Genomic DNA, 21486 nt, shown 5'->3' on the forward strand with positions numbered 1-21486 from the left:
GGTTACCACCTATATCAAAGTAAGGAATGCAGTACCTGGCATGTCCCATGTGAGAAGCATCATAAACTGTTGGACCACAGCAATACCACAAGACCTTTTTTCCATTCTGAGGCTGAAATACTTCCTTAATTGAAAGGGAAGGTACAATGGTCAGAAGAAATTGAAGACATGACCTCAGGCCAGTAACACCCCATTTGGAGATGAGAACATGAAAATATGGATTATAATTACAAAAATAAAATAGTTATTCCATTCCCAACTTTACCATAACTAAAGATCAGCACTAGCTTAATCCTGTGAGAGAGATAATGGGGTGTGGCTGCTTATGTTCTATGCATTCTAATCAACCAAGATATCAGGTTACAACAATTTGGACTGAGCAGAGCACTATTCAAACTGTTTGTAAAAGTTTTCTTTTGCAGTGAAAAAGGTTATACCCTATAATCAGTTCACAGATACTTGAATACTACATCCCATGTAAAATTAATATTCTTAATATTTCCTCTTTCCCAAAGGACTTTCAAACAAGACCACAAGAAGTTTTACACTTTTTATATTGCAACTATATAATTGGTGAGACTTTTCTTAGACAGACAACATCTGAATAAAGAAACTGTGATTTTATTCTGCTCACACTGCCCACACTTATGTTTATTACAGCTGAATGCCTGGCTACTTTGTATCACAACTTGAAACTGGGAGCTGAATATTATGCAATATGCACAAAGAGACACTCACTTGTAGTGTACATATATTAATGTAAACAGTATTACACTTGCCCAGCTAATGCAATTGATTGGCACAGAGTTCCTGGCCTGTGCTTGTTAACATTCTACAAAATACAACCCAGAGACCGGCTATTGACAGGGCAAACACTTCAGAAACAGGATTTGATGACTGCTCTCTTTGTGTTTCTAGGGAAATCCCCACTTCCCTTTCATTTACTCACCTTACTTCGAGTCAGGCTGTTGTAGAGGCAGAGCCTGGAATGTTTTGTCCCTTCAGGGGGAGACCAGGGAGGCTGCACACGTTTGCCTTTACCTAGGAGAAAAGGTAGTTTAAAGAAAGTTTAAAAGACACTTTCCACAGAGTTGCAATATAAAATTTTCTCCTTATCACATCATTATTTCAGAAGGAAAAAACCCCACATCTAAATGGAGAAAAGAGCTTCAATCCTAGTAATGCAGCTACTTCTGTTAGAGCCTCCTACAAAGCCACCAAAACCAAAGAAAATTATTGGAATCTAGTTTATTTTCTACTCTCTAAAAAAATTGCCATTCCTATTAGTTTTTGATCCAAGTAGCATTGAGGAAGAGGGTACAAAAGCAAGAGCATGCAATTCAGGTAAAGTATTACTATGAGTTTTGAAATTTAATGAATCATTAATGAAGTGTTATGGCAGTCCTGGGCTATTTGCAACACCACTGATTTTACTGTGATGGCACATCACAGATCTCACACAGAATTTTCAAAATATCTCCAGAGTCCAGAGGTGGTCTCTAGAGCCAATATTGACAGAGTATGTGCACTCAGGGTGAGAGGGAGAGCCGACAGAAAGGCTTAGAAAGAACCCCAGCCTTTTATCATGCATTGTTGCTAAGTACACAAGGCATTTCTGAACACACTCATTTACCACAAATATGCTCCAGTTCAGCAAGAGGCTACACTTTGCCATTAAAGAGAGTAGATAAAACCCAGGGTAATATTAGTGACAATATTCTTGAATTTGTTTTCTCCTAAATTTGTAAGAAGCAACATAGCTGTTAAACTCATGGGGTTTTTTCAAAGAGAAGTATGGGCATGTGATTTGTCAGAGTTGCAGTTTGCTGTGTACTGGGTGCTTACAGCTGTAATGATGTTAAACCAATTATCATATTAACTAGGCATGAAAGCAAACCAAGAAATTCAAAAATACAGCAAGTTTGCCAGCTTAATACACACAGCACTATGTTTAGGAATTCTTATGGTATGCATTTTAGCTGCAAGTAAAATATTATACAAACTATTTGTTTTGATAACAAAATGGCCTTTCTTATCCTGTGTCTCAGGGTGCTCTTCATTAACTCTGTTTCTCTCAAAGCTTCATATGCATATTTTGGCTGAAAACCTTCAAGTAATGTAAACATTCATGGTATAAGAAATGTAATCTCTTCATCTTGCTTTTTTGAGTAGCTGCCCAAATAAGAAAAAATATGTTAAGTGTAGTACCCTGTCTCACTTCATGGAACTTCAATTAACTTCCATGCTATGAATCCATGGAATTATGTGTCCATTCTAAACATTTCATTGCAGGAGGTACTCCTGAAGAGAACACCCCGAGTTCAAGAGCAGCCTCTCCATAACACAGGTCATACACCAAGGTATGGATTTGTTTACTCTTTGATTTACAAAGATTACTCTGGCATGCTTAATTGTGGCCAACGCTTCCCTCAGGGAAAGAAGCCTGTGTGGGTAAGCCTAATAAAAGATAAATCTGTAAAGCTTTCTTCAGTTACAACCACATGAACATAAGGAAAAACCCAGATACTGCACCCCACATTTCTCAGCTTGTGAGTTAGGTGTCACATTTTACCCACTATACAGATGCCAAGGGCAAAGTAAAAGGTTGGTAAAATATTAGTTAGTTTGGTCAAATGCACCTCTGCCAGCCTAAAGCCTTTCCTCTGGTGGAACTAAAGTTCATTTGCTCTAATCCACCATGGAGTTTTCAGCCACACCAAAAAAAACAACAATGAAGTATTCATGGTCTAAGAAGCATGGCAGATTTGTGTGTTATTTTCATGGTGAACACTGCAGAACACCATTCCAGGATTCCTGAAACACATCATGAAGATATAACCCTTCAGAAAGAGAGATTAAACAGTAAAGATTTCATGGTCAGGAAAATGGAAACCTTTTCTGTTTCTGCTCCACCCTGATCCATGGAAGTCTACAGACAATCTGCAGTTAGTGGACAGATCTGCCATCAGAGCCAGGGGTGCAGCTGAGATCCCTTCTCTGCTGCAAGGAAATAATAACCAGCACAAACACTTGCAGGCACACACAACACACTGAATTTACTCACAGCAGTCTGATTTTAACTGCTGGTCTTTTAGAACACAAATGGGGAGAGGTTGTGAGAAGATGGCATTGGAGCAATACTAGTAAACAACCATCAGCAAGAATGACAGACATGCATTCATTTGTAGGTATTGCAAGAACTATACAACAGCTCTGCGTTGTTATTTTTCATTATTTCATGACTCCCTGAGCAAGGATCTCACTATAAGGCAATTAAATTAGACTAGCTCATTGGGAAACAACTCAGGAGAGTGATGCAGCTCCCAAAAATGCCTGCCCATGCTTACACAATGACCTAGATTAACCAGTTAATACTTCCTCAAATCATCAGCATGCCTAAATTACCAAGGTTAAAAAAGAACCCCAGACATTCTTTGTGAAGCTCAGTGTTAATAGCAATTAGAAGAGGAAGGATTCAGTTTATTTTATTGTGGATTTGTATATTATACAACAACTATTTGGTTAATCTTGCAAGGAAAAAAGTAGACTGGGCAAATCTTGGTATTTCCAGGAAAAAGCCCAAACCCACGCATTCTTTTACAAACCAGAAGATAGCCAGCTTTTTAAAGAAAATACACATAATCAAATTCTGTACACTGAGGAACTTTAAAAAAAAAAAAAGGTAACAGCTTTTACATCCAAATAGGTCAGGATCTATCAATTGCAGAGTAACTGTATGCAAGAACAATGTTATGACTTTGAATACAAATTGAAACTGTAACTCTTAAGGCGTGCAAGAGAGTATGAAAGGGAACTTCTCGCAATAACAACCAATACAATGTCAGCTAGTCTACAACCTGCCCACCAGTTTCATATTACTCACTTGTTTGAAGTTTACAAGGCTCATTTTTGTCACTGCTGCCATCATAGATTGCTTCTATGTGTCTGTACCACCGGACAACATGGATATACTGGTCCACAGGTGGCCCCGAAAACTTTCTGAACACCTCCACATCTGCATGTGAAAATGTGAACCCCTGGATATAACTACGAGTGCTCAGGTACTCGTTCAGAGCCTTCACCCTGGCTTCCTCTTCACTAATGCTCAGAATAAAACTGTAGCTGGAAGCTGTAAAGAGAGGCACAGGACATTTGGTAAGCATTAAAAGAAGGAGATCCCATGACCAAAATATATCCTTATAACACATATCTCCCCCTGCAAATTAGCTCTGGCAACTGGTAAGAAATTTGAGAAAATTAGATTTAATACAAGCTACCAAATAACTATGTATTTCCTGTTAACAGGATTATGTTCATGCTGCCCTAAGTTTGTGAGGACATCTTTCAAAGAGTGATAAGGACAAGAACACAGGTCTTTTTCATAAAGAATATAATCTACCATAATTGGAGAAAATCCTTCACAGTGAGCAAACCTTATCAGTCACTCTTTTCCATGCTGCTAAAACACTCATCCTGTCAATATTTAAATATGATTCATTTTATGCACTGTGGAAAGGCTGTGAATATGTCCACTGAACTTGAGCATGCAGTTACATCTTTGCAGGGGTGTTGCCTGCACACAGGCTCCCAGCACAATGCTCAGTTCCTCCTACTTGCTCTAGAAACTCAGAACTTCAGCTGCTGCTGTGTATTCCCATACTTCTCCCATGACCCCTTCTCTCCTCAGGTACATGAATAATATTTAAAATGAGTAAAACCTACACAAACGAGCAGAAAGGATACCAGATCATAGCTCTCTCTCACAATTTTTTAATTCTGTGATTTCTTTGGTATATAGGCAAAGCAGGTTCAGTTATGTCTCCTCTGGACAAATGCAGGGACACAGAGGAAAGCTCTGTGTGCTGGTGGGGATGCTCACTGGAAAAGCAAGCCCTGTGCAAGCCAGGGGGCACAAATCACTCTGAGGTTATGCTAGCACTGCCATTAGGCAAACCCAGCATTCACATTTTCCAACAGTGATTCAATGTTTGCAGCTCTGTTTGTGTTCAAAGCACTGTACAAACATGAAGGCAATATCCTGTCCAGGTAGTCAGCCAGCAAGGTAATTCAAGCCAAGGTCACGTGCAGGAAAGTGAGAGAGGCAGCAGGAGAGCACCTGTCCCTGCTCCCAAAGCCCAACACAGACCACAGCCACAAGTGTCACCTCTCACACTGGCAGGAATATCTCCTGCACAAGGAGTTCCCAAAGCATGGAGGTGCTCACAGAACACAGCTCCTGGAAAGGCAGATGGGAAAGTGATGGCTAGGAGAGGATGGGAGGGATGGCACAAAGTTTTTCATCAGTTAAAACTTTATGAACCATTTTCTCAACAGAAATCAATTATTAAAATATCCAACAGCAACTCAGGATGACAGGGAAGTGGCAGCTAGATATCAAGCATGTTTTTATTCAACTCTTTGGGGTATAAATGAGATATAGGGACACCTTGGGAGAACTAATAAAAAAGGCCAATGACTTTAAAAAAAATTAAAATAATAAAAATTCACAAAAGATATTAAATATCTATGAACAAAAGAAGACAGATCCATGTAAAGTAGAAATCCTTCTCAAGGCCTAGCCATGTAATTGCTCAGTACAAATAAGGAATACTAAGGAAATAATGGCTCATAACTCCATCTTATAGGCTTGCCTTACCCAGCTGAATAGGATTCAGCTTTGGCTCACACAGTTAATTTACTATAATCTTTTCATGCTCCTAAATATTTACTGATGTTTATCAACACAAAAACTTCACATGTTTGTACACATTAAATTGTTTGTAACAGTTCTGTTCATTAACAGTGGAAACCTAAGACTTGAACATGAATTTTGTATACATGAAAGATACGAGGGAGAAGGCAAAAAGAAGGCATTACAAGAATGATCTAGGTAGAAATGAAACTATATCTCAAAGAAAAGATCTTTTGCAAGGAAAAGCAACACTCAATTTGCAAAGTATTATTATGGTTATTATGACCATTATTCACACATCAGGCTGCTAATGGGAAGCAAGTCAGTGTATCTGAAACAATGTAAGTGCTTTCCAACCACATCTGTAAACCAATCTAAAAGGGAACTTGCCCAAACTTACACACAAATACAACAAATATGACAGCACTCATACAAGCTAATTTTGGCAAGGAGAGGTGGCAAACACTGCCTGTGAATGTCAGGACCAGCTCAGCACTGATAAGCTTAACAACTGAATTTTTTTTTATCAGTCTTGGCACAGACATTAATACTTCAACTTAAAATGTTTGGCAGGCTCAGTGTCCCATTCCCAGGTCCCCCATCAGTTTCACAGGCTGTGCTGAGCAGATGACTGTGATAACAGTGCCTTGGAAGGCAGTGTAGCAGTGGATCACTTGTTTCAAGCAAAAGGAATCAGTGACAGCTGTCTATGTAAAAGTCTGTTCTGGTTTAATTGATATCATGGCTAAAAGAAGAACAGTATATCTACAGAACCTGGTTTTCTGTGATTTCCATTCTGCATCCTCAGTTCCCCCCTATCTTGCAATTCCTTCAATTCATTAAACACTCCCACTGAAATATTTCCTGGTACCTCCTAAGTGCTGTATCCTATTTTCCCATTCTCCTGCACAACTCCAGCCCATCACTGCTAAGTCTGCCAATGCTATGCAAGAGGCAGCTGCCCACTGTCAAATTGATTGATTAATTAATACCAATCAATGGATTCAAAAAGCACTGAGGGAGGAGGCCCAATGGATATATGTACATCTGACCTGTTTTCCTTGCTGCTTTAGGAAAACAGGCTAAGGAATTGCCCTTCTCTCTAACTGCAATTTTTTTCCATCCCCAAAACAGAACAGATGCAGTTGTTACTACTCAATTGCATCAGGAAGTGTCTCCTTGACAGCAGAAACACGAGAGTACTACAGAGCTGTTGCATAACACTGAATTTTAACTCATGTGAACAGAATGATCCATAGATATCGTATCACACAAGAGGAAACAAGCACTGGGCACGAGTATTGGAGAGGTAACAAAATAACCTTGAAAAATCAGAAGAATTAATGTCATCCAGTAGACAGATCTTTCAAAAAAAATTCCACTGCAGACATCAATTAATACAGTTCTCACACCATAAGCACTGATGTTCAATCCCTTTGGGTGATATAATTGTCACACATTCCTCTTTCCATGCATGGAGTGCTTCAGAGACTTTTAAAGGACACTGGGAATTTGTCTGAGAGACTGCAGCAACACACAGACTCAAAGGCACAGGACAGCTTCCACATTTTATCTGCACATAAAATAACTTTTGAGGTTTAAACAAGACACATAATCCCCACAATATCAAATTTCATTGAAAATTTTCACTTCTATTAACTTGAGAATGAAAACCTCTGTCTGCTCCTTGAAGGTGTTGGATGGCAAAGTAAATACAGCAAAGTCATAACGAAGGCAGTAAGCTAACTGACACAAAACCAGGGAGTTACTTCAGGGAAAACTCACATTTCCTGGGCTTCCCTGAACCTGCTAACCTTGTCAGTCATAATTAGATGATGATGTAAATGTTCTGGGAATTCTGCAGAGGCATTCTCCAAAAAGAAATCTTACCCGTTTCTGAACATTTTCAAATGTAACTTCCCATCCAACTTGGCTTTCACAAATTTAAGACAACCCACCAAAGACAAATGTAACATTATTAACACAGCTCCAAACTGGCCATTTGTCATCCTTGTCGGCCACTCTGCTACCTTTGAAAAGAATTCCAACCATCTGCTCTGACAAGATGAATTCTCCTTTCCCATTAGCATCTCACAAGAAGCAAACCAATGCAGTGATTCCAGCTAATGCCAGACACAGCATGCACAGAGACAGAAAAACAAAGGACTTATCAAGTCTCACACACAAGGAGCGAGAGGCTTTTAGATGAGCAGGGATTTTTAAGACTGGAGTATCCCACACCAAGGAAGAGCTTGTCAATCCTAGTCTTTTGAGCCATGAAAGTTTCACTTCCACTTTTCCTGAACTGAAACTAAATATAACAATTGCAGATTCAGTTTAAAAAAACCCCACCCTAACAAATAGGAACTAAAGAGTTTCTCAAAGCACACCTGAACTGAGCCTTTCTTGGGTTTTTTCCCCCTAAGACACTGAAAAGACTTCTGAAAAAGCTGATCCCTTGATGACAAGAAATGTTGCACTTTAGTGGGAATATTACATGAGTTGAATAAAGATCAAAGTAACTTTCGGTTACTTTGTTGCTTTATTAAAGAAAAAGGGGCAAAAATATCTGTATTTACAGATCCTCAACTGGAATGACAGAAATTTCCAACCCTTTACATACCATAATGGTATTTCATACTTGCATGACTGGTATGCCAAGTTTCCATTTGCTACAGTAGTGCCAAAAATTATAGTACTACCCCAGCCCTCCTTCCATATGGAAGCGAAGAGTCCAACCCATCATTACAACACGACCACAAAAAATGTCCGTAAAAGTCCAAAAGTTCAGGCGTGAGTTCAGGGGAGAACCTCTATGGCTCGGGAAGGCAGTGCGGGAGGCACGGAGACAGGTGAGAGCGCTGACGGCGCTCTGAGGGCGCACGGACCGAGCGCACCGAGCCGGGCACAGCTGCCCCCGGACGGCGGTGACGAGGAGCTCCGAACTGTCCCCACAAATCGCGAACGCCAGCACCAACCTTACACCCGCGGCGGGCACAGGCGAGCCGCATCCCGCGGGACGCGCCCCCAGCGCGGGGCTCGGGGCAGCGCGGCCCCCGCGGGGGACGCGACCCCGCCGTGACAGCAGCGGCGCCGCGACCCCGGGCCCCGCCGAGCCGTGACAACGCCGGCCGCCCCTCGGCCCGGCCCCGCCGGGGGCCCGCGGCGCCGCTCGCCAACCTACCGTGCTCGGCGCTGGCGGCTGCTGCCATCCCGGAGCTGCTGCTGCTGCCTCCGCCTGCCCTCGCTCCCGAGCTGATGCAACAGCGCGTCCGGAAGCCTCGCCCCGCCCGCACTACGCTACTTCCGACGGGCAGCCCTGCGTCACCCGGGCAACGGGCAGCGCCGCGCGGCCCCACACGGCACGGCGCGGCCCCACACGGCACGGCACGGCCCCACACGGCACGGCGCGGCCCCACACGGCCCCACACGGCACGGCACGGCCCGGACCCACACGGCACGGCACGGCCGGGAAATGACCGCCCAGGGCACCGTGCCAACCGAGCCCCCGCTCCGAGCGCCGCCGCCCGCCTTTCCTTAAATAGCCCCAAGGATGGAGGCGCCGCCGCCAGAACAAAGTCCCAGAGCCAGCTTGTGTCTGAGCCAGGGTTTTATTGATGTGCTTCAAACATAGCGGTGCTGAGCACTCCGGAACAACACAAAATGGTTTCGGAAACTAAAGCATCACAGTACTCAAAAACAGCAGCGGACTCCTGGTCTGTGCCCCCCAGGTTGGCACCTCCTGGTCTGCGCCCCCCAGGTTGGGACCGCATTGCCACAAACTAAGGGATGTCCCAACTTCCGGCTCCGAAGTGGGCATTCAGCACCTGTGTTCAATATTTTATGACTCAGAGGTAGGAAGGTCATGTAAACATGAAAATAACAAAGGCATTACATCCCTTCCGGCTGTGCCCATGAGCTGAGGAGGCTAACTCCATTTCTACCAGCAGTTCCTGACACCCTCATTTAAGCAAATCTGAAGACACACATATGTACACAGGAATATTTTTGCAGTTCCTCATAAACATTAATCTTCAGCTTCTACTTTACTTATAATGTTATTACTTTTTAAAGTGTTTAATACGCTGTAATAAGCCTTGGTATCTATGTGCTTCAATGCATCCAGTAAATTATTAATACATTGTTTCTTTCCCAGTCTCTTTTTCCAGATGAGAAGCATCTGATACGATTGTTCATCTCTATTATTAGGAAATTTAGAAATAATTTTATCAATATCATTTTCCTGTAGAAGAGTTCTCATAAGCTGCTCCCACTGTTCTGGTGGTACTTCCTTTGTAAAGACATCAAAGGTCTCTCTCAGTTCTGCAAGAAGAAACACACAAGACACATCTACTTGGACTTTAAAACACAGGGCTTTTTCCCATAGCTCACACACATATTTTCCCCTTAATTTTCAGCCAATATCTGCACAGACCAAATAGCAGCAGCAAGGCAGGGTTTGGCACCTAAGAAGCAGCAGGACAAATAAGTTTTCTACTAAGTGGTCTTGAAAGTAGCTAAAGGTATTGGTGCATTCTCAGTAGTGGTCTCCTAAGGCAGGACACCATCCACTGTCTGGTTTTGAGGAAGGCTTCACTGGCTGGCATGTTCCCTTGGCAGGGCTACTGAAGAGGAAGTTTTAACTACTCCACCATGCTGCTGGCACAGGTTTGCCACACCAAGACCACCAGGAGCAAAACCCATCACTTGGACATCCAGCACAACAATTTTCTGCCTACAGGAGGGTGTATGGAGGTTTGATGCGCTCTTCCACGTGACAGGACATTTGACTGAGAGACCTCTCACTCTGACCTACACCTCACTCAGTAAAGCAGAGTACACTGCTGCAATGCATACTTATTTTAAAACATTTTTCAAAAGTTGGTACCATTCTTAAAATCATGACTGCGCTATACTCCCATGCAGAAAAGTCATGCTCCAAAGTAGAGCAGCTCACCACAGGGATTACAAATGCAGCAATAAACCCGTTTCAGCATATTTTACAATAAACTGTAAGCATTATAGCTCTAAGCAATATTCATTAGCCTCTTTATACTACTCTGTAAATAGACTAAAGTCAACAGGAAATAAAACCAAATTCCAAGTACAGCCAATTTATGGAATACTCACCATGTTGAGAGAGATCTTTAACAATGATCTCACTTGGTTCTTGTACCTGTAATACAAAGTTGGATCATTACTCCAACAAATCAGGGTGCTTCACTCACTATTATTTTTTACCTATTTGACAGCTTGCTTTTACATCACACACAGCAAAGAGGGGAAGGGAAGCAGATTTCAGAGCACACCTGAAAGTACTGGAGTAAAGAAAATTGCATGGTGAAACAAACATGCTACTGGCTCCAAGGCAACATTCGCTGCTATCACAAAACAGTAGCTTCTGTCAGGGAGGTGAAAGAGGCAGAGTAAATTAAATTAGGGATTGAAGGTTTTTTCCCCCAAGCTATCACTTCCCATACTTCCTATTACATCTTTAAGGAAAAGTTTCCTCTGTTTTGCTGAAAGCTCTGGGAATAGTTACGAGCTCAACTAAAGGGATACCTATACTAGAGAAAATACAGTGATCATTTCACACACATGCACTTATCTTACAATTTGCTGGAGTTCCACTTGGAACATTAGATAGGGCAGTCTGCTGAAAAGCAGAATTCTGCACAGGTTTTGCTGCCAGTGAGGACATAGCAATCCTCCTCAACCATGCTGTCATATGGCACTTCCAGCTCCTGCACAGGACAGTGCCCTGCTCAGAAACCACACTATTTTCCACTATTTTCTTCTGGGGGAAAATAAGGAAATACTTGAAGCCACCAGATGTCAGAGACACAAAAGGAGAGCTGATAATTTGACAAAGTAACAGCCTTTACAGAATTAGACTTCAAATGTGTAAGAGACAGTCTGAAGTTTCCCTCATTTGCCTCACAACCGTCACAAGGACAGGACCAAGATGCTGAAGACTCTGACTGGAGTTCTGGCCTGGCTGAGGTGGGTGCTTGTCAAGTGATTGTTGGCAGGTCTGCTTGCTGTGTCACCATGGTACACTGCTTTGGGCAGGGCCTGACAAGGAGCAGCTCACTCTCTACACTTATGCCTGCTGCACAGTACCCACTCATCACAATAGCCCCTGGACTTCCCCACCTCATGGCCAGATGCCCCTGCTTTACAGTAAGACTGACTTTCTGGGGTAACTTTGGTGATCCCCCACAGAAGATGCCTCATATGCCACATGCCCAGCATCAAGGATGGAGATTGAAGCCCCCCCCCAAGGACTGAGACCCTTAAAATTCTAACACAGGGGCACTGGCCTGACTGAAACAGGATGTCTGCCATGTGTTGCCTGTAGGTGTGTTTGCTGGACCAAGACTGGTTTCTCATGGGACCCAGTCCTGAAACAATGGGTCCTGCTCACTGCTGGGACTGAATTGTCCCATTCAGAACTGGATTGTCTGTACTTGTTCTCAACAGGCTTATTCTCCACTGTCCTGTACCTGTTCCCTTGACATAAGACTATAAAAGACCCCTGAGTTAACCAAAGACTTTGAGATTCTCCCCAACATGACAAGATGGATCTATTGGCTGGACCATGAGGATTTTGTCTCTGTTGGTAGTTAGTCCCCCCCCCTTCTTTTTCCCTCTCTCTCTCTATCCTTTATCTAACCTTTCTAATCCTTCTATCACATTTGCTGAGGGCACTCAATAAAAGGTGCATTTATTTTGATTACTACTGAGAGTCCCCTGCTGTGTGTCTTTTGTACTCTGAGATTAGTAAAACAAACCATCACAACCCCCACTTGTACTAGCAGATTGTGACAAAATGGTTTCAGAGCCTGACTCTCCACCTCCCTGGCTGTTCTGCACCCACCAGTCTGCAGGGTAAGGCACAGAAGTTGCCTCCACAACAACCACAGGAAATGTTTCCTGATGTTCTTACTGATGTAGATTGCTGCTTGCTCCTCTCCAGGTACGGTAGGTAGATACCCTGCCTAAGAGAAGAGGGAATTAAACTGCCTTGCTGCACCCAAGATGACTCAACAGCACCAGGGGCCCCAAGCTGTGCCCCCACTGCTGTGTCAAGGCTGATGCTCAGAATTATTGCCAAGTAGCCTGTCAGCTCCATGGCAGTGCACTACCTTGGGCTGTCTGTGGCTGGATTAGCTTTCCTGCTGGGTTCACAAACTATAGTCAGTTGAAAGAAGCCAGTGAGCACCCATGTACATTGCATAGTTTTTGTGAGGAGAGGAGGGAAGCCAGCAGGAAAGGTTCCCTTCATCTCTGGCCTTGTCAATTCATTAGACAGGCATAGCCAGGGAGTACAGCACCAGGTCAGCATGAACAGTACAAGCACAAAGCAGAGTAGCATGTCTCACATGACACATAGTGCTAAAGCTGGTAAGCTTTAGGAGTATTTATTTATATGTGGAAAATGAGGATGAGGAGTCACCATTCTGCCCCTGAGACTTGTGTTTATTAAGGTACAAGCCCTTTGTAAGCATAAGCCAGCATGCTTTCTGTTTGCACAGCAACAGCGACCCATAGGTGACACCACCCCCTGACCAACATGCATAAATGGGGATGTGAGGAGGAAGCCCCCTCTATATATGCCACAGGTAGCTGTGCATCATTCTCACTGAAACACTTTCTGTTTAAGGGTATAAGCACATTAAGAAGTTGATCTAATTTGTACGGGATGATTCTTAAACAGGAAAAAAAAAGACTGAAAGAGCACTGTCATGGCTGACACTTTTGTTTCAAAACCCAGCATCAGCTATTCAAGTATCAGCAGTTGTTGGGGGCATTAGAGCAGTATGAAGGGAAGGTGTGTAGGTGCCAAAATACTCAGTCTCAGGACTGCATCAGTGGAACTCTCCTTAGCAAATAAACTTACAGCAGCACGAGCACTCCAAGTGCAGACTTTGCATCTGCCTGTGACAGCTCTTAGATGAGAGACAAGTGGCACCATGCACCAATTCATAACCGCATCATTCTGCAACTATTTTATTGAAATTAAAGACATGTTATATTTGCTATTCCTATGCTACAGCGTTTTTTGACCAGGTTTTTTGTCATGTTTCTTCATCAGCTTCTATAAATAGATGAAGTGCTGCAAATCTGGCCAGGGCGTGAGGGGAGATACAACCCAACAAAAAACCTGGGGTGTTTCACATATTTGAGCCACTTATGGACCTTAAAAAAGAAAAAGAGCAGAGTTTAGGGTGAGCCTTTGAACATCTCTTTCAATTCTTTTTCTTCGGTCTTCAAATATTTTTGGCATAATTAAAATGCATTTAATTACTCAAAATGTCTAATTAGTAACATTAGACAAGAGTGATACACTGGGTGGGTAACACATTGGTGCCCTCACAAGAGAAGCTCCAGGGAGAAAAAAAGTGCTGTACACACACTGAGAACAGTCTGGATATTTTTCCTAGTTGCTCATCAAGACTAACATTTGTTGTGTAAAACTAAGACTGAGCTCATTTTTGCCTTGTGGTGCTGGTAGTGATGTAACTTCTAACTAGAGAAGGTAAAGCCAGCTTGTATTTACTTCATCCAGCCTTGTATTTGTCTTGCAGTTTTTTAGACTCAAACAGTAAGGTTCTGAAATGGCATTTGGCTACAGGATGCCAGGGTATACCCAGCTTCAAGCTGGAACATATGCCAGCAGCCAGCCTCAGCTGGATAAACCCTTTTTAGGGATGCACTTTGGGACTGGCATGCTCTGAGCCCTGAACTCCACCTCTTTTGGGACTGCTTAGGACCAAGAATTCAGACTGTCAGGTCCTGGTCTGTAGCTTGTGACATGAGCCCAGAGGCAGGAAGACTCAATCACTTTACTGGATCAGGAGTGGTTAAGTCTTATGAACTGATAATTTGTAGTCACAATGCAATGAGAGCTGGAACATCATCATGCTGCAACACCAAACAATAGCTGCCATCAGCTGGGAAATATACATGGGAAGCAGCAAAAATAAATTAATTGGGTCAAGGTATCACTTGGAGACAGTCTGAAGTGAAAACTTGCAGCTAGTCCAAGTTTTTTCCCCACTTCCAAAGCATCCTGGGCACAGGCTCTGAAGCATTTTCCAGTATTGACAAGGAGACACCAGCAGCTATTGAATGCATCAGACACTGGCTAATGAATTTCTGACCTTGCATGAATCACAACTTGTTGCATCACAGGAACACATCCTAGCAGAGATCTACAGTGAGACAAACATTAAGGGCTGTGTGTCAGGTACAATTAGGCTGTGAGCAATTAGAGATTAAACACTTGGTCCATCACATACTTACCAGATGTCCCTCTACATCTTTAACAGCTGAGGCAGCTGAAAAAGAAAAAAGTGCCTGAGCAACTTAAACATGGCTGAAATCACACAAGACTTATACACAATAGAAACTTTTGTAACACAGCTAAAGCTTTTAAAAGCCATTTAGTTCCTTGGACCTGTCATACATTTCACCTCAGTACAACCCTTAGCAACAGCACACTGTGCCTTAATCCTGCTTAGCAAAATGCAGACTACAAGATGCTGTTTGACTTTTAAGCCACTCTTGCAACTTCCTCTACTCCAGCTTTTGTTTCTCAGAATTTTCGTAGGCTATCACAATACAGAAGGCAGAAATTGTTTTTACTGCAATACAATCAGTAAGACATGATTTCAACCAACTTAGCACTTAAGATTCATAATAGCTTTCAGTATTATTTTAACCACACTAGTAGCAAAAATACTTAAACAATAGTGGAAATAGAAGTTTCCAAGGAAAACAGCTCAGTTTCCACTAAAAAATAAACTCACAGAGGACTTAATCAACCTAACATTCACATTAAGAGATTCAAATGACTAAAGGGAACCAATTTGTACCAAAAAAATCTCCAGAACCAAAGAGTGAAGGTAATTAGTGATCTAATTAGTTGCTACTTTTGCCCAATGCATCTGAACCCCCACACAGGTTTTTCCTCTTTGCCAATACAAGGCAAGTTGATTGGAGAAGTCCTTTCTAAGGACCTTATGATAATCTTGCTTTGAAGCAGAGGCATCTATCAGCAAGATAAGAAAGCCCATAGTTAAGGACTTTAGGATTAAATCCTAAATCCATAGTTAAGGACTAAGGATTTTATTTACCAAGCAAAACTACTCTTCACTTCACTCATTTGCTAATTTCAATCACATGCAAAATGAATTAGAGCTTAAACAGATCCCCTGTAAGGCAATACAAGAACCAGGGACAGCCCTAGTGCATGCTTTGCCTAACTCTGGAAAGCAAATTTCACGGATAATAATCAAGCAGTTACCTTTATCACACTTCAGCTTTCTAACAAGAACAACAACAACTACTATGAGCAAACCCAAACCAGCCATCAGCAGCACTGGAATAACCCAAACACGAGCTTCCTTCCCTGCAAAGGAAAAAAAAAAAATTATCACTGAAACTGTCCCCCAAAAAGATATTCCTTGCTGTCCTAGGGAAAAACCTAAGCCCAGAGCTAATACAATAACCCAGATAGTTTGTCCTGGGACTCTCATGGACACATTGCCCTGAACATGTGAGCACTTGTTCGCACTGCACGTCATGCTCCCAAAGGCATCAGGGAACTCTGCAGAGAGCTGCAAGACAACTTCCACAAGGTTTTATGGAGAGACACTTAAGGGGAAACAAGTATGCAAAAGATGATAGCTGGCTTTGGGTGCTGTAGCATGGACAGTGTGCACTCCTGGCAGAAGAGGAAGCTACTCCGGGCACAGTAAACATCTTCACACTCTCCAGAACTTTCAACTGGGTCACCCTTACAACTTGAAGAATCCTGGCAACACATGTTGCCAAGTGAAACTCAAGGTGGTTTGTCCCATCAACCCCTTTGATAACTTGTCTTTAGCAAATAACTCCCAGACTAAAATGCAACTGCTCTTAAGTACATTACAGTAGTTGAAACCACTGTTTTACAGACTACTCTGCTGTTATTAGCCTGAAGCCACAGACCCAACAAACCAAGCTGAGTGGGATTTGTGTAACAGACCTTGATTAGTTAAGCCTAGTTCTGTGGTATCAGTGGAATTCAGCAGGATTTCTTTCCCATCTGGATGCCTGGAGTGGAGGGTAACAGAACATTGTATCAACATTTCCAGATCAGTGCATAGCTCTGTCCAGGCCCAATTCTTTTCCAGACAGAGCTCAGAACCATGAATGGAACATGCATAAACTTTGATAGAGGTGTACCTTTAAACAATCCAAGACAAGACTACAAGATAAAATAAAAGCAAAGCAGATAAAATTCATGTATGTTAGCATCTAAGTGGAAGGGGAAAAGAAAAAAAAAACACAAACCACAAAGGATAGGCATTATTCATGCATGGTTAGCTATGGTTAGCTTCCTTCAACAGGTAGTTCTACATACTAAAATTTTAAGCTGGGTGCTAGAAAGTTTATTCAAGTATGTTTCTGTGGAAATATCAACCTGAAGACATGAAAAATGAAAAATGCAAGTCCACATCTTTCTAGGTCTCAACATCACAGGTTTGTTTTGACACCTAAAATTTAAATGCATGAATAATGTCATTTGGCTTCAGGGCAATTATTTACAGCCTGATAACAAGTGTTAACTATTGCCACAGATTGGGCCACAGCTCTAACATCCCCTAGAAGGAAAATAGCAACTTTTTCTCAAACTTACTCTTGACTGATTCTCCGACACATTTCACAGCCCTCATCATCACAGAAATACCCTTGTTTGCACTGGCATTCAGCATTCTGTGTCAGAGTACAGGGTCTCAGAGTTATCTGATCTAAAAATAAAATATAAGTTAGCAAGTGCAAAGATTATACTCAGGCCATAAAGGCAATTTACTTTTAAGTTCAACATGCTAAGGTTCCATAAGGTTTGTTACCCTCTTTGCACTGTCTGCAAGGCAAGCATTCCTCCAAGCCGTTGGCATGGGCAGTAAAGCCTTTTCCTTGCTTGCAAGGGTCACATTTTCCTTTCAAATGCGAAGCATTACAGTGGTCAGCAACAAAGGTACCTGTAGAAGAACAGAACAGGCAGCAGCAATCTTGGGATCTTTTGACAGACAAAGGGCTAAATCTAGACATTACAACACAAATTTCTGAGAAAAGTTCAACTCTTCCTTGCAAATCAATCAAATGCCACACAAACCAATGGACACAGGAGAGTCAGGAGGCACATTTGCAATTTGCCACTCAGACAGGGAGAGGTGCAAAACGAGGTGTCCAGCAAGGCATCTGCTGGAAGGATGAGTCACTGCAGCAGGCAGGGAGCCTGTGGATGGTACATTGCTGAAGGAAAGGGGCAAGCCCAGGGAGAATTGCTTTCAATAAACATTTTTTTCTCCTTTGTGTGAATCCCATGTAAACGCACCAGTAAGCTTCTGATAATAACGAGAGGTTTCTTCTTGGTGCAAAACTTGTTAGCTCTGCACACGTTAAGCAAGGAGAGGAGAGCAAAACCATACTGAAGCTTTGCCTACAGACACAGAAATATCAGAATTCCCCTAGGCCTGTTCTTTGTGTTAACTAAGTCACTTAACTTCAAAAACTTTATCCTCAACCACAAGCAAAGACTTCCTGACTTGATGCCAAAGCACCTCTCCCAGTCCCCGCCTGATGCAATAAGGGGCTCTCACTTCAAAATGGAGCCCAGCCTTTACAGCACCAAAAAGTCCTCACGGCTCCAACCAGGCTTACACTTTCCCAGCATGCAATGTAGGAAGCAATTGCTATCAGCTGTAACTACTCAAAGCCTTACCTGCTTCACAAAATACACAGCAGAGACCTTGATGGAAGTACTCTCTCTCCCCACAGTTTGCTCGGGCTCTAGGCATCGTCAGTAGCACAACCTACAGCGGAGGCAAACAGGAGACTCCTGAGTGAGTCATCCTCCCTGGACACGATAACTATCTCGGGGAGATTAACTTGTAAAGACGTGGAAACACATTCAGAAATTTATGGGAAGCCACAGAGGAAACCCAAACTAATTTCTGCTAAGTGCTGCTCACAGCAGTAATTGCCATCACAAAGCTGGGGTTAAGGCAGCACCGTGCAGCAGCTGATGGGGCTTTAGGCAACTGTTGCCACACGTTCCTGCCTCCATATAAACTTTTGTTTTCCTTCCACTACCTCACTGCAGTTAAGCTGCAGACGCCAAAGTTTTTGCGGTGTGCAAGGGATTAGTTTCTCCCTTGCCTCATCCTTTTAAGTCATCAGAATCAGTGCTAATCTCGCTCCCGCAAAATTGAGGAAACGCCCCACAGACTCCTCCAACACCTCTCACTGGCTCGAATCTTAGGCAGAAGACAAGCCGAGTCATTAGCAATATTACAGGAGCATCGGGAATGTGGTTTGTTTTTTTTTTTTAAGAGAAAGAAACGTGCAGACCCCGCACTAACTGGGCAGGGCTCTCCGCAGCCTCTCAGTCCCGGTGAGTCCAAGCTCTTCCAGGGAGGCGAGCGCAGGCTCGGTCCCGCGGCAGCTGAGTCACATCCTCAGCAGCCTCACACAAGGAGGGAAACGCTCTAGAGCAAAAGCAGGAGGAGGAGAAGAGGAGGCCGGCACTCCGAGCCCCCCAGCACTCATTGCCATCAGCGGGCAACGTCTAAGCCAAAACCAAGAGGGTCTCGCTCTTTAAACTCTCTCCTCGGTAGACTGAAAATCTTCCCCCTAACTGTGGGGAGGTGAGAAAACTTCCAGTTTCACACTTAAATAACCCGAGGAGTATTAAAGAACTCACTCCTGACTTGTAATTTTTTTTTCTTCGAGGAGAGAAGGAAGGGCGGCAGCGAGTGCGGTAGTAACAGATTAGAGACGCGCTACATTCCCTGAGGGCGCTGGGTTCACGGCAGCGGCGCTGCCGCAGCTTTCCCTAGACATCAAACACCATCAAAAAGTTCAAGAAAGTTACCAAAGTCTCTTGAAGAAGAAAAGGACAGAAAAACCCATAAGGCTCCTTCACACTAGACCTGGAGGAAGACTTTTTCCGCCTCAAAAGCCAGGATTTGCGTTCCGGCTGCGGCCGGCTGGCAGCCGCCACTCGCGGCGGGCAGGTGCGGGACAGAGAAGCCCAGCCGGGACTCACCACCAGCAGCAGGACAGAGCCCCAGCTCCCACGGCACTTACCAGCAGCAGCAGTAGGACAGAGCCCCAGCTCCCACGGCACTTACCAGCAGCAGCCCCGCCGCTCGTCCGGCTCCCATGACGGCGCCCATCGCTCTGGGCCCTTCCTGTACCACCGCCGCTCTTATTCCCGGGACGGGAGGGAGCGCCGAGCGCGCCCCGCCTGTGCCCCGCCTCTACTTGGGCGGCAGAAACCGCAGTTAATTGCCGCAGGTGCTGAAGGGCTGACCACCCTGATCACAAAAAGCAGCGGGAAAGGCTGTGAGGAGAAATTTCCCAACACTGCGCAAACGAAGTGCATATAACTGCGTTTCCTAAAGTTCTTAAAGGGTTCTTACGTTTCTAGTCAGTAGTTGTTCCTCCCAGAGAAATAACGTTTTTGGCCGTGCTTTTCCTCAAGAATACTTTTCATTTCCCATGTGCATGTAGGAACACCCACCTCCAGATTGTTGAAACTGGATTAAAATTAATGGCACAAGGATTCATAGGCTGTTCCTTTCTGGATTATTTTCTAATCCTCTGCGGCAGCAGCCGTAAATGTTGGAAACTCTTCCTCTGCTGATGCTGAAATAACTTGTTGATAGTTTCTTTCACTGAACTGCTACTCTTGTGGTAACAATGTTTATTTTACTCAACTGCAGTTACAAGTCCTAGTGCAATCCTTGCGGGTGCATAGTTTGGTAAAATGGAAATAATTCTAACAATTTCCTGCATTCACATTTACACCCACTGAAGGCTTCCTGCTCAGCACTGCTTCTCTTTGGTTCAGGGGGGCTTGGGCTGTTTGGGTTTTTTCTGTTGTTGTTTGGTAACCATTTCCCAAAGGTGGGATACAGCTGTACCCAAGGGATGCAAACAGCCCTACTGATGTGGAGAGGCTCCTATCCATAACTCAAAACACAAGCTCCAAAACCAGGATGAGAGTGATGAGGAGGCTGTGCTGATAGGCCAGAGATGTGCTGACTTGCTGAAGCATTCAAAGGAGATTAGTGCATGTGTTTGCACAGCTTTACATCCAAACAGGAGCAAACACTTTGAAGCTGCACAGGGAACTTTGCACAGCCTGGAAAGCAGAGGCAACACCCTCTCACTGAGTTTTACACCACAGGTGGCATGGGTCAGACTTCCTCAGAAAGAGTGACTAGGATGACATCCTTCAAAAAGGCACCCAATCTGTGTCAATGATGTAGATATTCTCCAAGGTTGTTTCCTCAAGGATAAAGAATGCTTCAGTTTTCTGGAGACTTTTGCTAATAACAAAGCCACTCTCACCCTTTAACATTTGTGATCAGTTTCCTGAATGTCAGCTTCCAGATGCTGGCTCTTACCCTGCCTGTTCCTATCAGAGAGCTGCAGCTCTCTCTGTGGAACAATCTTTTCACTATCCTCAAGTCCTTGATATAAACATTTCCTAGTCCAAGATAAATTTGGGCATTTGCATGTACAAAAGGGAAGATCAAGGGAACCACTTCTCTTTCTGTGGAAGTTGCCACAAGAAGAAGACAATTTCTGACAATTTCAGCCAGAGTGGTATCAAACTGCTATTGCCGTTCTAACTTATGGCCCAGGTCTGACATTCTTGGAGACAATTTCCTGTAGATTTTCCTCTAGGAAGTGATTTACTTTTAAAATACTATCAAACACAAACCCAA

General features: G+C 43.5%; 2 protein-coding genes across 5 annotated transcripts in view; both read right to left on the reverse strand.

The window, feature by feature from the left end:
- The window catches only part of CARS1 (cysteinyl-tRNA synthetase 1), a 36447-nt gene extending 27428 nt beyond the window's left edge, over nt 1–9019 (reverse strand). For 3 of the 4 annotated variants that reach the window (XR_011679298.1, XR_011679297.1, XM_071427764.1), the window contains exons 1-4: nt 8877–9002; nt 3884–4129; nt 950–1041; nt 36–124 (exon numbers count right to left, since the gene is read on the reverse strand). Coding sequence is in view for 2 of the 4 variants with exons in the window: in XM_071427764.1 (XP_071283865.1) it covers nt 36–124; nt 950–1041; nt 3884–4129; nt 8877–8904 (455 nt within the window). In the remaining 2 variants the exon portion in view is untranslated. Of the gene's footprint in view, nt 1–35; nt 125–949; nt 1042–3883; nt 4130–8876 lie in introns of all 4 variants that reach the window. The other variant, XM_071427765.1, reaches the window with a different exon arrangement.
- Nucleotides 9020–9284: 265 nt separating this feature from the next.
- LOC139590310 (tumor necrosis factor receptor superfamily member 26-like) lies at nt 9285–21392 on the reverse strand. The gene is made up of 8 exons (XM_071427773.1): nt 18471–21392; nt 17596–17727; nt 17382–17493; nt 16728–16795; nt 16005–16109; nt 15002–15036; nt 10823–10868; nt 9285–10015 (listed from the first exon to the last, which is right to left on the reverse strand). Exons 1-8 carry the CDS (start codon nt 18544–18546, stop codon nt 9720–9722), a joined length of 870 nt encoding a protein of 289 aa, XP_071283874.1. The 5' UTR covers nt 18547–21392; the 3' UTR covers nt 9285–9719.
- Between the last annotated feature and the right edge of the window lie 94 nt (nt 21393–21486).

Source organism: Agelaius tricolor, unplaced genomic scaffold (genome assembly GCF_023055355.1).
Source record: "Agelaius tricolor isolate 1412-34295 unplaced genomic scaffold, bAgeTri1.0.p SCAF_5, whole genome shotgun sequence".
In the NCBI taxonomy this organism is placed as follows: domain Eukaryota; kingdom Metazoa; phylum Chordata; class Aves; order Passeriformes; family Icteridae; genus Agelaius; species Agelaius tricolor.